At 49.1% G+C, this 14,271-nt stretch overlaps 1 protein-coding gene across 3 annotated transcripts in view; it reads left to right on the top strand.

Moving 5' to 3' along the window:
* The window catches only part of COPA (COPI coat complex subunit alpha), a 307,095-nt gene that overhangs the window by 22,504 nt on the left and 270,320 nt on the right, over positions 1 to 14,271 (top strand). For 2 of the 3 annotated variants that reach the window (XR_010068808.1, XM_063316562.1), the window contains exons 1-11: positions 40 to 143; positions 2,124 to 2,237; positions 3,222 to 3,295; positions 3,728 to 3,808; positions 4,003 to 4,079; positions 5,583 to 5,692; positions 9,166 to 9,275; positions 9,886 to 9,985; positions 10,768 to 10,903; positions 12,200 to 12,282; positions 13,545 to 13,695. Coding sequence is in view for 2 of the 3 variants with exons in the window: in XM_063316562.1 (XP_063172632.1) it covers positions 104 to 143; positions 2,124 to 2,237; positions 3,222 to 3,295; positions 3,728 to 3,808; positions 4,003 to 4,079; positions 5,583 to 5,692; positions 9,166 to 9,275; positions 9,886 to 9,985; positions 10,768 to 10,903; positions 12,200 to 12,282; positions 13,545 to 13,695 (1,076 nt within the window). In the remaining variant the exon portion in view is untranslated. Of the gene's footprint in view, positions 1 to 39; positions 144 to 2,123; positions 2,238 to 3,221; positions 3,296 to 3,727; positions 3,809 to 4,002; positions 4,080 to 5,582; positions 5,693 to 9,165; positions 9,276 to 9,885; positions 9,986 to 10,767; positions 10,904 to 12,199; positions 12,283 to 13,544; positions 13,696 to 14,271 lie in introns of those variants that run through there. The other variant, XM_063316563.1, reaches the window with a different exon arrangement.

Here is a 14,271-nt window from a genome sequence, read left to right as displayed (position 1 = left end):
TTTGCTCTCTTCCGCCCCCCTCTGGTCCGCCGCCGGAAGCGGAAGTGCGGGGAGGCGGCGGCGGCCCCGGCAGCGGTGACGTGGAGGCGGCGGGCGCTGCGAGATGCTGACCAAGTTCGAGACCAAGTCGGCCCGCGTGAAAGGTACGCCGAGCCCGTGCGGGGCGGCCTGGCCCTCCTTCGGGCGCGGGGGGCGGCGGCCCTGAGGGCGGTGGGCCTCCCGCCCGGAGGGGGCCGTTTGAAAACGATGGTGGCCCCGCGAGGCCTTTGGAGCAAGAGTCACGGGTATCGTTGGGGGTCTCGCTTTTGCTTCGGTTATTCGCTTTAAATTCCCCCCTTTTGCCCACAGAGAAGGCTGGCTGTAACAAAGGAATACAGGTAGTCCTCGCTTAACGACCACACTTGGGACTGGGATTTTGGTTCCTAGGCGAGGCAGTCATTAAGTGAGTCCGGCCCAATTTTATGACCTTTGTGCAGCGGTCATTAAGCGAATCACGCAATTTCCCTATTACTTTTGCTTGCGAAAAGCCAGCAGGGAAGGTCCAAAATGACAATCACGTGATGCTCCAACCGTCATAAATGTGAACTGATTGCTCGGCACCGAAACCATAATGACGTGGCTGTGCAGACACTGCGACAGTCATTAGAGTGAGGATTGGTCATAGGTCAGTTTTTCCAGCACCGTCGTAAGTCCAAATTGTCCCTAAACGAATGGCTCTTAAGTGAGGATTATCTGTAAAAGCAGATTTTACAGAGGGTTGGAAACACCTAATTTTCACGCATCGAAAGATTTTACTCACTGTTGGGGGGTTTCGCAGTCGGAAAACAGCGTTCTTGGTTGAGTTTCCCAATGCCAAAACGTTGCCTATAAATTTAATGAATAAATTCCTAGTGTTGTAAAGCCCCGTTTGCTGAGTGGGTTGAAGACCTGGTTACACTTGCCACGTATGAGGGGATTGCATACAGATGTAGACTTCATATGGATAAATATACTGTAATGAAATATAGGACTCGTTTATACAGAATACAGTAGTTTAGGGGATGCGTGGTGGTTAGTTAATTCTAGTAGAAATAAATATAGATATGTATTTGCATCACATTTCCATTAGATAAATATAAATAGAACTGTAACTGTTTATTGTAACGATATATTATATTTTAAGGGACGCGGTGGCGCTGCGGGTTAAACCGCTGAGCTGTCGATCGGAAGGTCGGCGGTTCGAAACCGCGCGGCGGGGTGAGCTCCCGTTGCTCGTCCCAGCTCCTGCACACCAAGCAGTTCGAAAACATGCAAATGTGAGTAGATCAATAGGCACCGCTTCGGCGGGAAGGTAACGGCGTTCCGTGAGTCATACTGGCCACATGACCCGGAAGTGTCTATGACAACGCCGGCTCCAAGGCTTAGAAACGGAGATGAGCACCACCCCCTGGAGTCGGACACGACTGGACTTTACGTCGAGAGAAACCTTTACCTTTACCTATATTATATTTCATATTTTTTATTTTAGTTTTCCTGTTATACTTTTTTCAGTTTTTTAAATACCTGGGGTTTTTTGATAATAAATGTATCTGTGTATATTTCTTTCTGTTATCTAAAAAGACAATCAAAAATTCATTTAAAAACGCTCTTGCTTCCACAAGTATCAAAGCAGGTGAAAGGTTATGGAGTTTGAAGGTCAGGAGCATCTGCAGCGTGAACACGCTGCATTGGTGACTTTGCAAAGATGGACCACAGATGGAGAGTTCTCATTGGGTGGATTCATAAATCGTATTAAACAAGACTAATCTAGGTGGGTGGGGGCATCCAGTATCCCCCACCTGATCTGTGCCCTGGGAATCCAACCTCAGCCAAGGCTTGGCACAATTTATAGGAAATACCAGTACTAATTTAGGGGAAAGGTTGAGTTAAGCAGTTGGCTCATCCTCTTTCTTCATAGAAAAGATGTACTGTGTATTAAATGTTGTACAGGTTTTCTCTGTGCACTGTGGAGAATAAAAACAGCAGCTGACTTCCAAGCACCCAGGGTTGCTTTCTGAGTGAGATGGGCAGTGACTAGATTTGATATATAAATAAAACAAACAAAAATAAAAAAAAACAAGTATTGTCTTTCCTTCTGTTTTCAGGGCTGAGCTTTCACCCTAAGCGGCCATGGATCCTAACGAGTTTACACAATGGGGTGATCCAGCTCTGGGACTATCGGATGTGCACCCTCATTGACAAATTTGATGAACATGATGGTAAGTGCAGTTTGGTTATACTGTGTGCACGAAAGCAGGGCCTTTTTTTTTTAATCCATTCAATCATGTCTGATTCTTGGAGACTGCCTGGACAAGTCCCTGCAGTTTCCTTGGCAAGGTTTTCCAGAGGTGGCTTGCCATTGCCTGCTTCCTGGGGCTGAGAGAGACTGGCTGGCCCAGGGCCACCCAGCCGGCTTCGTGCCCAAGGCGGGGCTAGAACTCAGGGTCTCCCGGGTCCTAGCCTGGTGCCTTGCCCCTGCACCAAACTGGCCCATTGAATACTGTTGCTCCCCATGGTCATTTCTGAAAGTTTTAATTTAGCCTTTTTACTGTAAGAAAGGAACGCAAACCGCTCAGACGTCTGTTGGATTGGAACGGTATATGAACCTCAATAAATGAATATACTTTAGTTTTTGTTATTTTTTTTAACATGGTATGCTACTGACCGTCAGAATCGATCAAACCAGTGAAAAACCTCACCATAACCCCGAGTTGTGACGTACAGCAGATTTCCTCCGAGGGCTTTGCTGAAAAGCCAAGCTTAATAGCTCTCCTAAAACACAACATAATGGCATCATGGATAATCTGACTTTTAGATGAACCGTCCCTCAGCTATGGCAGAGAAGTGGGGCTGCTCCTTGGGCCCTATAAATGATGCTCCCCAAGGAAAGGGAGCCGGGGTCAACCTGCCTTGCTGGATCTCCTTGGACGGGACCAAGTCTGTCCAAGGTTGATTCTGCAGAAGAGGCAGAACTGGGGAAATAAAATATTGTAGGCAAGACTGCAGATGAGTTTCATTCAGCAGAGGGAAGGAGTGAGAGAGCGTATCAGAAGAAAAAAAGAAAAATCACAAGTAGTGGGGGGAAACATTTCTGTTACCACATTGCGCTAAATAGTTCTTCCCTGCATTGAAAAAGAACTGAAAAGCCTTGACCCTTCTCCGATTTCCCTGTGACTCACCTTGTTTTATATTTGTTTTCCTAGGACCCGTCAGAGGGATTGATTTCCACAAGCAGCAGCCGCTCTTTGTCTCTGGAGGGGATGACTATAAAATCAAGGTGACATTAGGCGGTGGGGGCCAAAAAAACAACAACAGTGCCCAAGAAAGCTGCCCAAAAGAGGGGGAAAGGGATAGTGGGAGGTGTGCGGTACTTACACAGTAAGTTGATTTAGCTTTCCAAACTTCCTACACATGATACAGGAGCAGGCAGTTGTTGGTTTGGGATGTAGCAGGATGGTCCATGAGAGGACAGAGAATTCTTTAAAAATTTGTGGAGGATGGTGGACTGATTGGCACTCTGAATTGAGCTGTTCAGCTGCTGCGTGGGTTGTTTTTCTCTTGACTGTCAACAAAGATTGAGGCAGACCCGTAAGGGGGAAGTGTAGGTAGAAGATTTCTTGAAAGGCCTCATGGAATCGTGTGTGTGATCTGTCATTAATCAAATGAGGAAAAAGCAGAGAGCAACCTGGGGTTCACTTCTCTTCCCAAGGTCTGGAATTACAAACTGCGTCGTTGTCTCTTCACACTGCTGGGCCACCTGGATTACATCCGCACGACCTTCTTTCATCATGTGAGTCCAGCTGAGCGCTGCAGTCCTGTCCTGACCCTGCCCTAACTCTGTCTGTGAGCTGAGCTTCTGCAGCAGCCTGGGACCTTTGTTCAGGGTTCCAGGAACCACAAGCGGTTGCCAGGCCTGCTGCTCTGCAAAGGGTCCTGTTTGCCGGTCGGACGGAAAGAAAACTGTTGCGTCTCTCTTCTTTCCAGGAATATCCTTGGATCCTCAGTGCGTCTGATGATCAGACCATCCGGGTGTGGAACTGGCAGTCCAGAACCTGTGTTTGGTAACAGACAGACAAATTCAGAATTAAAAATGCATTGTTTTGTTTGTGGTTCGCAGACATTTGTCTTGCAAGGAGCTCCCCCCCCCCCCCCCCGGCTTTTGTTGGTGACTAAGAGAAATTGGCTGATCCTAAACAGAACGCCCGTGGAAGGGCTGAAGCGGGTGAGGCTGAATGTATGGCCACACAGAACTATTGCATTAATGCAGATGTTGGGCTCCTCTTCTGCACGTGTATAGCTTTTAAAATATTTTCTCTAAAAGCTATTGCCCAGCCATGCTACGCAGGACTTCTGCAGTTAGCTTCATGTACCAGGCTGAGTGTTTGGAGAGAAGAGATTTATGGCCAGGTCTGAAGTGTTATTGAGTGATATACCGTACACATCCATTAAGTAAATCGTATTATTGCCACAAGAGCCAGTTTGGTGTAGTGCTGAAGGCACCGGGCTAGAAACCAGGAGGCTGTGAGTTCTAGTCCCACCTTAGGCACAAAGCCAGCTGGGCAACCTTGGGCTGGTCGCTTCCTCTCAGCCCTAGGAAGGAGGCAACAGCAAACCACTTCTGAAAATCCTGCCAAGAAAACTGCAGGGACTAGTCCGGGCAGTCTCTGAGCACCTTTTCTGTGTTTAGAGCTGGCAGGTACTCAGTCTCTGAATGACAGCTGCTTTGATGGGTAAGTATGGTGGTGAGGTTCAGATTAAGATCGGAGAACACTGTTTGGATCTGAAGTTATTGGGACTCTCAACCGAGCCGCTGGCTTGGTTTGCACATTGCAGAAAGCTATAATGAGGTTTGGCTTCGTTTATTGAGTTATGCCACCCCAGCCCTTATGCTTTGTTAAGTATGATTTGTTGCTTAGTATCGTGAGTGAATCTACGTATGGCTTAATCTGTAAATCACAGCTAAATGTGTCCCGAAGAGATAAACTGAGGGAGGTGAGGGAAGAGCATTTTGCAAGTGGGTGGCCATGTAAATTGATTAATTGAATTTATGTCCATATATTCATAAATCCCATACAAATTAATCTTAGCATCCGGTGAGAAACACCAGCAACAATGGAGGTGGGGCTGAGATTGAGAACAATGGCTTGATGCAATGTTCATGTAGTTTCCCTCTGAATGTGATACCTGGTACCTTCCAGGTGCATCGGATTTCACTTCCCAGAATCTAGCCAGCATGGCTAATGGTTAGGGAAGGTTAGCTCAAATGATCTGGAATAACGGAAGTTGATTCACTGGCCATGAAGTTCTTCACCACACACTTTGCTAGGAAATAGGTAACATTTATATTGTTGGAAATGGTGTTTTCCGCCCCATTGGAATGGCATAAAAGGGCAGCTGTGCCGTGCCATCTGTTCTCAGCTTCTCCAGGAAGTTTAGACCATAGAATGACACATCAGCTTCCTAAGTACAGGTGTGTAAATGAAAAGAACTTACTTTCTGTAGTCATAGTGATGTTGGTCTTGAATCTTGAGAGGACTCATTGCTGGATTTTTCCTTCTTTCTAGCGTATTGACTGGACATAACCATTATGTGATGTGCGCCCAGTTCCATCCTTCAGAGGACCTGGTAGTATCTGCCAGCCTGGACCAGACTGTGCGCATTTGGGATATTTCTGGTGAGCTGCTCGGGTCAAGGGGGCTGTCCAGCAACAGGACTGTGCTAAGAACTGCAGTTGCAGAAACCAGAACATGACCGGAGGGAAAAAGAGGCAAGAGGGGAGGTGGACAGCAGAGGTGGGGTGGGTCCCTCGAATTAGGTAGAGTTAGCATTTAACTGGGCCTCATCTCTTGACTCTGTGGGAAGTGGTTGATGACTGCCCTGAATGTTAGAAAATTTCTCACCGATTATAGAAGGACCGCTGTCCAGTTCCTGATTAAGTCAGTTTTAAAAAAAGAGGCGGGTAGGAATGAAATACGAGTTCAGACGCTAGAGTAAAAAAGCAAAAAAATGGGGGTGGGTAAACTACAGTGGTGAGAGAAAGTTTGTGGATCTTACAGAACGATCCCTGCTGTTCTGCGATATGAAGTGTAATTAGAGCTTCCTATCAACAGAGATTCTGGTTAAACGGACAATACACTCCACACCAGTGTTTCTCAACTGTAGCAACTTGAAGAGGTGGGAACTCCAATTTCCAGAATTCCCCAGCCAGCATGGGGAATGATTGATTGATTGATTGATTGATAGATAGATAGATAGATAGATAATCTTATCTGCTGGAAGAACTTTGCCCCTGGGCCCAAGGAGGAAGGGATGGTACTGCCTTGGCACTGGACCTCCAAAGCTGGCCTCCTTTTGATCAACATCAGTGTTTGATCCTTTGATCAGCGACAGCCCCAGCCTTGGATTGGGGTGCAGTCTTGGGGAAACAGAGCCGTTCCAAGGCCTTTTGGCTTTGAAATCTGTTGCATTGAGGGCGAGGCGAGCTCTTGCAGAGAGGTGCAGAACTCAGAGGAGAGCTGAATTCAGGGCTGGCTTCCCAGGGACCCACGAGCACCATCCAAGCTGGGAACTCTGTTTAGAGAAAAGAGCTTTAGCCTCGGTGAGCTTGTCTGTGAGCTGCCCACTGCTTTCTCGACTGCAGTTCTTGGCTAAGTAGGTTGCTGGGGTTTTGTGGCGCACATTCAGAGATGACCCAGCTGTGTTGGGGGAGGGGAGCAGAGGGGGGCGGAAGGGTCTGTGCTTGGCATGAGTTCATCGTTTCTTCTGCCAGCACCCACCCGGTGAGTTTCGCCTGCGCTCTCAGCAGAGTCCAAAGCCGTGAAATGGTTTCCAAGGCCTGGAAACGTTCCCAGCGCTTTTATGCTTCTGGGGCTGCTGAATTGCTGCTTCCTCAGTCTTCGCAGCCCTCCCTGGCTCATCCCAGAGTATCCAGGCAGCCACTGTTCTAGCAGGACACTATTGCGCTGGTGTGAAAAGCAGGCTGATAGAAGTTTCCTTTAATTTTAACTCCTGGCTACATACAGTTAGGAGCATCACCTTTTTGGCTAAGCCTGCTTTGTGCATCAGGATGGGAGGGACAGCCCAAGGCGCCTCTGCCTCCCACATCCTGTAAAAGCTCCTGCCAGGTCGTAACAGTGAATGGGAAGGGGATTTTTAAAAACTGTATGATGTGAGTCATGATATTCAACGTGTTTCATTAACTTTTAATTAAATTGAAGCTTTCATCCTGGCCTCATTTGCTTTTGGGGGTGTGGCTCCTGACATGCCATTCAACAGCCACATGTGGTCCTTGGCCCAAAATTATTGATGACCCCCCCCCCGCCCCTTTTAGGGCTTCTCTTGGATTCATAGCACTTTGCATTACATTCTGAAATCTGATATTTACAGAACTTTACATGTAGTTCTCACTTAACAACCTTTCATTTAGTGATGGTTCAGACTTACAACAGAGCTGAAAAACTGCCTTATGACCAGTCCTCACACTTATGACCATCACAGCCTCCCCACAGTCACACAATCACAATTTGGGCACTTGGCAAACAGTCCGCATTTATGGCCGTTGCAGTGTCCCATGATTGCCATTTTTGACCTTCCCAGCCAGCTTCTGGCAAGCAAAATCAGTGGGGAACCGTGTGATTCGCTTAACAACCACGTGGTTCGCTTACCACCCACGGTTATTTGCTTAAGGGCCGCCGCAAAAAAGGTGGTAAAATCAGGTTGGATTCGCTTAATGACCACTTTGCTTAGCAACTGAAATTCTGGTCCCAATTGTGGTTGTTAAGCAAGGACTACCTGTATGGTTGTCTTGAAGAAAGAGACCAATTGGAACATTGCAATGGCCCACGTGGCAAGCAAGCTCCCCACTTCATTTGTAGGGCAAATGAAATCTCTTCCTGCTGCTGAGAGAGAGGGTGAACACAGCCGGTTTGGGTCTGGATTCCAGTTGCGTTGTGCATGACGGAGTTGTGTCATACTACGAAGCTGTTTGCTTGTAAAACTAACAATGACTTTTCAGGATTTGTGAAACAACCTCTTGTAACCTCTGCATTCTTCTGATTCCGAAGTTGGTCCCTACCTCGGGTGGAAAGGCAGGAAGATACACGCAGTGGCATTTCAACTGTAAAAACAACAGGGTGGTTCACTTTGTAACGGAATGGCTGACTCTCTGTCGCTGCGTTCTTAACCAAGGGCATCTGCTCTGAGAATCGGGGCTTGGCGTCATTCTGCTAGCCAGAAGGCTGGGGAGAGGGAGGGCCTGGCAAACGAAGCGTCTGAGGGAACGGTTCCCACAGAGGACCGCAAGTAGCGACAGGAGCCTGGTGGGGTACGGCCCGGCCCTCTCGGTCTGGTTAATCGTCCGCTTTTGCCTGAGACTTCAGCACTGCTTTTAACTCAGACAGGACTTCTGCATGCCTGGCTCATCGGTCTCTGTACGCCAGTCTAACGTCCACAAATCCTACTTGCGTCTGCCCCTTTCTCTCTCTCCTTCTCCCTCCTCGTTCATCCCCACAACATGGCAAAGCTGGTTCATTCTGTGCGTGCCTCCCATCCCCTCTAGATTTGTGTAGTAACCCCAGAAATTTTCCATCTGTTGCTCAGTTCCCTTGGACCTCTCTGAAAGCGTTAAGTGCCTTGGTTCCTCCAGGAGCAGGCGTCGCTGCTGTTCCTCCTCCTCTTGACTAAGGTTCCCCGCTGAGCCTGGATCACCTCAGATTTGCAGATCACTTCTTGGAAGGGCCTCTGTGGTACATTCACCCCCCGGTCAAGTTCAGAGTGGACTCTGCTTTTTTCTTAACACCTCAACGTGGCTGGAAGCCGTGGTGCACCTGCACCCCGCGGTCCAGTGACTGCTGTAGTGATTCACCTTTTCAGCCCCATTCTCCAAGCGGTTGAACACGATTTGATCTGGGGTTGGTGGCTGTCCCTTCCTGATTGCGGAAGGCTGTGGCTTCCCTTGGTGCATCGCAGGTACATTTAGAAACCTCCGTGGCCTTGGACAGGTGTTCCTTGGAGAAATACAGCCTGCGATGTCCTTTCTTCACTGTCTGTCCTACTCAGGAAGAAGCGGTCCATCCTTCCGTTCCCCACTGTATTTATTAACCTGATCTTTGCTTCCTCTGCTCCACGCACTCCCTCTCCTGCCTGAAGGCCTGAGAAAGAAGAATTTGTCTCCTGGAGCCGTGGAGTCCGAGGTCCGGGGGATCACCGGCGTAGATCTTTTTGGCACCACCGACGCTGTGGTGAAGCATGTCCTCGAGGTACTCCGGGATGTTGCGGGGTGCGGAGGGTGCCTTCCTGTCAAAATTGTGGGACCAAAAGCAGGGGTTGACCAGGTCTCTTATGAGTGACTTGACTTCAGGGCTGGACCGCAGAGGCCAATCAGGAACGCAGCTCTTGTTGCAGGCCTGTTTTGTAGGGTGGCCTTCCCGCCTGTAGCCTTTTGTGAAGCGAAAAATAAGCTGAATGTCGTAGACTGCCGTTCCCGTAGTCCCTTATCGTCATCCACGCAGCCTGGGTCTGCTGGAAGCCGAAGTCCCAGCCTTCCAGCAGGCATCTGGTTGGCTTTGTCAGAAAGATTGGAGGTGGCTTTAAAGACCTGCTGTGGCAATTGGCTCTAGATATAAGAGGGGACGAGAGAAGGGGGGGATTCCTGTGAAGGAGAGGTGGAAGCCGTTCAGGGCAGCGGTGGGCCACCTGCAGCCCCCAGATATGGAAAACTCCAGGTTGGAGAAAACTGGTCAGATCCTAGTGGTAACAGGAAGGTGGCAGCGTTTGTGGTAAACCTGCTTTCGCATCGCATTTTGCAGCGTAGCTTGTGAAGCCTGCTCCCCAGCCCACCTCCTTATTTTGAAACCCTCCTTTTTTTAGGGACACGACCGTGGGGTAAACTGGGCAGCTTTCCACCCCACCATGCCTCTCATTGTATCGGGGGCTGATGATCGGCAGGTCAAGATTTGGAGAATGAACGGTAAATAACTCTCCTTTTTTGCAAGCTAAGAAAGATTGAATGTAAGAGCTGAGATCAGTGGGCACATCTGCCCGTCACCAGTCAGCTGAGCTGCGTGCCTTGTTTTGGCTTCAAAGCAATCGGAGGACTTTGGCATTCTGTGTGAAGGCTTGCAAGGAAGGAGGACTGAGCTGCTGCAGAACGAATCTGATCTGGGGCTGGTGTCAGTGGGAAAAAACATGCTGCAAAATTACAGGTTGTCCTCGACTTACCACCATTTGTTTAGTGACCGTTCAAAGTTGCACCAGTCATGTGATCGCCCTTTGCGACCTTCCCAGCCAGCTTTCGACAAGCAAAATCAATGGGGGGATCACGTGATTCACTTAACGACCATGTGGTTTGCTTAACGACCATGTGATTCACTTAAGAGCCACAGTTATTTGCTTAACGGTGGCCACAAAAATACTATAAACTCAGGTGCGGTCACATGATGCCTCACTTAAAGACCGCGCCGCTTAATGACAAACCTTCCTGTTTCTATCGTGGTCATAAGTCGAGGACTGCCTGCATAGGAGCCAATTAGGCGCTTCAGATTGTGCCACTGACTTGAAAACGTGGAAGGAAAGAGTTCCGGCATGAAAACCATCGTCCTCTTTTACGAGATCTGGGTCCAGAACGGCTCACGGAGAAGCAGTGGGCAGGAGCGGGGTGTCTTGCTCAGCACAGCTTCCCAGCCAGTGGGCATCGGTGGCCCTTGGCTGCTTTTCCCTGAGGGCTCACTGCTGCCCCTCCCTTCCCTTCAGAGTCCAAAGCCTGGGAGGTGGACACCTGCCGCGGACATTACAACAACGTCTCCTGCGCTGTGTTCCATCCCCGGCAGGAGCTCATCCTCAGCAACTCGGAGGACAAAAGCATCCGAGTCTGGGATATGTCCAAACGGTAAGTAAGCACCCTTTGGGTCCTGGCCCTGTCGCTCCCCGCCCCGCCACGGAGCCCCAAGCTGCTGAGCCGCCTAGGCCAGCGTTTCCCGGCCTTGGCAGCTTTAAGCTGTGCGGACTTCAACTCCCAGAATTCCCCAGCCAGCCATGCTTAGCCTGGAATTCTGGGAGTTGTAGTCCATCTCATTCAGAGGACACCAGGCTGGAAAAGACTGCACGCACAGCAGCGTTTCTCAGACTTGGCAGCTTTAAGCTGTGCGGACTTCAACTCCCAGAATTCCCCAGCCAGCCATGCTTAGCCTGGAATTCTGGGAGTTGTAGTCCATCTCATTCAGAGGACACCAGGCTGGAAAAGACTGCACGCACAGCAGCGTTTCTCAGACTTGGCAGCTTTAAGCTGTGCGGACTTCAACTCCCAGAATTCCTCAGCCAGCCATGATGGCTGGGGAGTTCTGGGAGTTGAAGTCCACATATCCTAAAGTTCCCAAGGTTGAGAAACGCTGGCCTAGGATCTGAAGATGAAGTTGGACTTAACAGGAAAGGGCTTCTGGGCCCGAGCTGGTGGCTGTTCAGCCAAGGGTGGTGATTAGATGGTAAGGAATGGAAAGATTGTGGGACTTGAGATGCTTACGAACGTTCACTGCTTTTTCAGTCCTGTGCTGGGGCATTGCAAGTACGTACATCATTTTGGAAGGAAGTCTGAATTCACTGAATTTTGGAATTGGGGGCTGCTTGCTTATTTTTCGTAAAATCTGGCTCAGCAAAGTTACTTTCCGCCACTAGGATCTTTTTTCACTTGGTTTGGGTATTTCTTTTTGATTGCACACATCACTCGCTTTTTCTCTGCAAACCCAGGGAGATGCCCATGAGGGTTTTTCCCTAATTTTATCTCTGTGGTAATAGCCCTGTGAGGTTGGTTGGGCTGCAAGTAGCTGGCTCAGTTTCCCCCGAGGAGTCCCTTAGTTGAGTAGGGACTTGAATCCAGATCGATGTTCCTCAAACGCGGCAACTTTAAGATGCGTGGACTTCAGTGTGTGGAGTTGAAGTCCACACATCGTAAAGTTGCCGCGTTTGAGACACGCTGATCTAGATCAAGGGTCAGCACTTTAATCCTGAGACTACACTGGCTTTCAAGGCTGGTGTAATAATTCCCCCGTGGAACTGGAAACAACGAATGGTCCGTGGACTTTTTTTGTCCGTATTCCTCACTCTGGTATTATACATCCCTGGGTCTCAAGCAAAACAGTTCACTGGCAATTTATTTTGTGTTTCTCTGCTTCCCACCCTCCATCCCCAGCACGGGCGTTCAGACCTTCCGCAGGGATCACGACCGCTTCTGGGTCTTGGCGGCACATCCAAATCTCAACCTCTTTGCTGCAGGTAAAAGGATCTGCCTGTGGCTCTCGGCTGGGGTCGAAGGGTGGGCCTTCCAGGGGGAGGTCCATGGAAGGGGAATCCAGGGGTGGGCAACTTCTTTGCCCCACCATATCCCCGCATTGCTAGAATCTCACCCTATCACAACCATCACATATAATACAGTTAATCCTCATTTAACGACCACAATAGAGACTGGAGAACTGGTTGTTAAGTGGTGCAGTAGTTAAGTGAGGCACCACGTGACTGGTCCCAATTTTATGACCATTTTACGATGGTCATTAAGCAAATCCAGCTTCCCCAATGGACGTTTTTTGCTGGAAACTGGCAAAAAAGGTCGCAAATCGCAATAATGTGACCACAGGGTGGTGCAGCTGGTCATAAATGCGAGCTGGCTGCCCAGTGCCCAAATTGCAACTGCACGACTGCGGGGGTGGTGCGACGTTTTGCAGCAGTCATAAGCATGAGTACAGGTCGTAAAGCATCTTTTCCAAGACTGTCCTAACTTCGGACAGTCGTTCAGCGAATGGTCATTAAGCGAGGACTACCTGTAAAAGGGCGTGTATTGTCCAATTATCGACAAGGGTGTGGTGGTGATTCTCTTGACCCCATCGTTGCTGGCACGTTTCTCAGCAGGGAAGGCAGGAAAACAGGTTTGTGTTCTTTGGCCTGCCCAGTGCTTTCCCCTTTGACCACCCAGGTTTTGGTCTCTACTAGCCTTCATGGTTTATCTTTGCCTGGCTAGAGAGGCCCTGATCCCAGTACCCGCCCTCTGGATGATTGGGGCGAGGGCTGAGCCACCACTATTGGAACCCTCCCACGAGGTCTCAGTTCTTTCCATGCTGTGGTTTGGTGGTCTAGGAAGGCTTCCTTCACCCGGCAGCTGCTGTTCCGTTGGCCTGTGATCTTTCCGGTTCAGTTCCTTAGATTTTGATTGTGCAGGGGTTTGGATGTGTAAGCGGGGAAATAGGGTGTTACCTGAGACAGCATAATAAGTCTGATGTAAATGAACGAGTGTCGGTGATTTTGTTCCTATTTGCTGCTCCGGTTTCCGTTTTCCCTGAGAATTTGCAGAGTTTGTTCTTTGCGATCACCGCCGTTCCATTCCAAGTTTGCTAGAGTCTCCCCCTTCAGGTCAAAGAGCCCACCAAGTTTTTGCCACAGTCATGCGTTAAGCCAGGTTTAAGGGGGTCATGAAGCGTCTTGCGTTCACTGCTTAAACCCGGTAGAGCTGCCCTTCTAGGATTCTCAGCTCCTTCGTTTTCCAGGCCATGACGGAGGCATGATCGTCTTCAAGCTGGAACGCGAGAGGCCTGCTTATGCCATGCATGGCAACATGCTCTATTACGTGAAGGACCGCTTCCTCCGCCAGCTGGACTTCAGCAGCTCCAAAGATGTGGCAGTGATGCAGCTGAGAAGGTGAGGGGGTGTCCTTCCCTCCCTCCTTCCTTCCCTCCTTCCTTCCGGGCCTTCTGCCCCCAGTTAGCACGGAGGAGGGGCGTTGCCTAGCCCAAGGCTGGTGGGGCTTCCAAATCCTCTCTCTCACGCTCCTCATGACTGCCTCTGGCAACAGTTGGGCCTTGGGGTCAGGAGGAGTAGAGTTCCCAATTGTCGTGATATAGAATATTTCTACTTGGTTGTTTTATTGTAAGTTTTAATGAGCTATGTTGCTTTGCATTGGCTGATTATGGTTGTTCTTTCTTTTTGTACACTTCCCAGAGTCGCATGGCCTGAGTTGGGTGACCATGCTTTGTTTATTTATATTTTGAATTTCGTCACCGCCCATCTCGCTCAAAAGGGCAAGCGAAAATAAAATAAAATAAAAAATAAAAAAATTGCCCTCTTGAGATGGGAAACACATGAAAATAGTAACAGATCACTTTGACTCAGAGTAAAGGTGACCCTGGATTTAAGACAATTTCTTCCAAAAGGAAGAACACAGAAAAACTGTAAATGCAGGCAAAAGTGCTGGGCAATATTATGTATTACAACTAT

Source organism: Candoia aspera, chromosome 17 (genome assembly GCF_035149785.1).
Source record: "Candoia aspera isolate rCanAsp1 chromosome 17, rCanAsp1.hap2, whole genome shotgun sequence".
Taxonomy (NCBI): domain Eukaryota; kingdom Metazoa; phylum Chordata; class Lepidosauria; order Squamata; family Boidae; genus Candoia; species Candoia aspera.
This window is presented reverse-complemented; position numbering and strand designations above follow the sequence as displayed.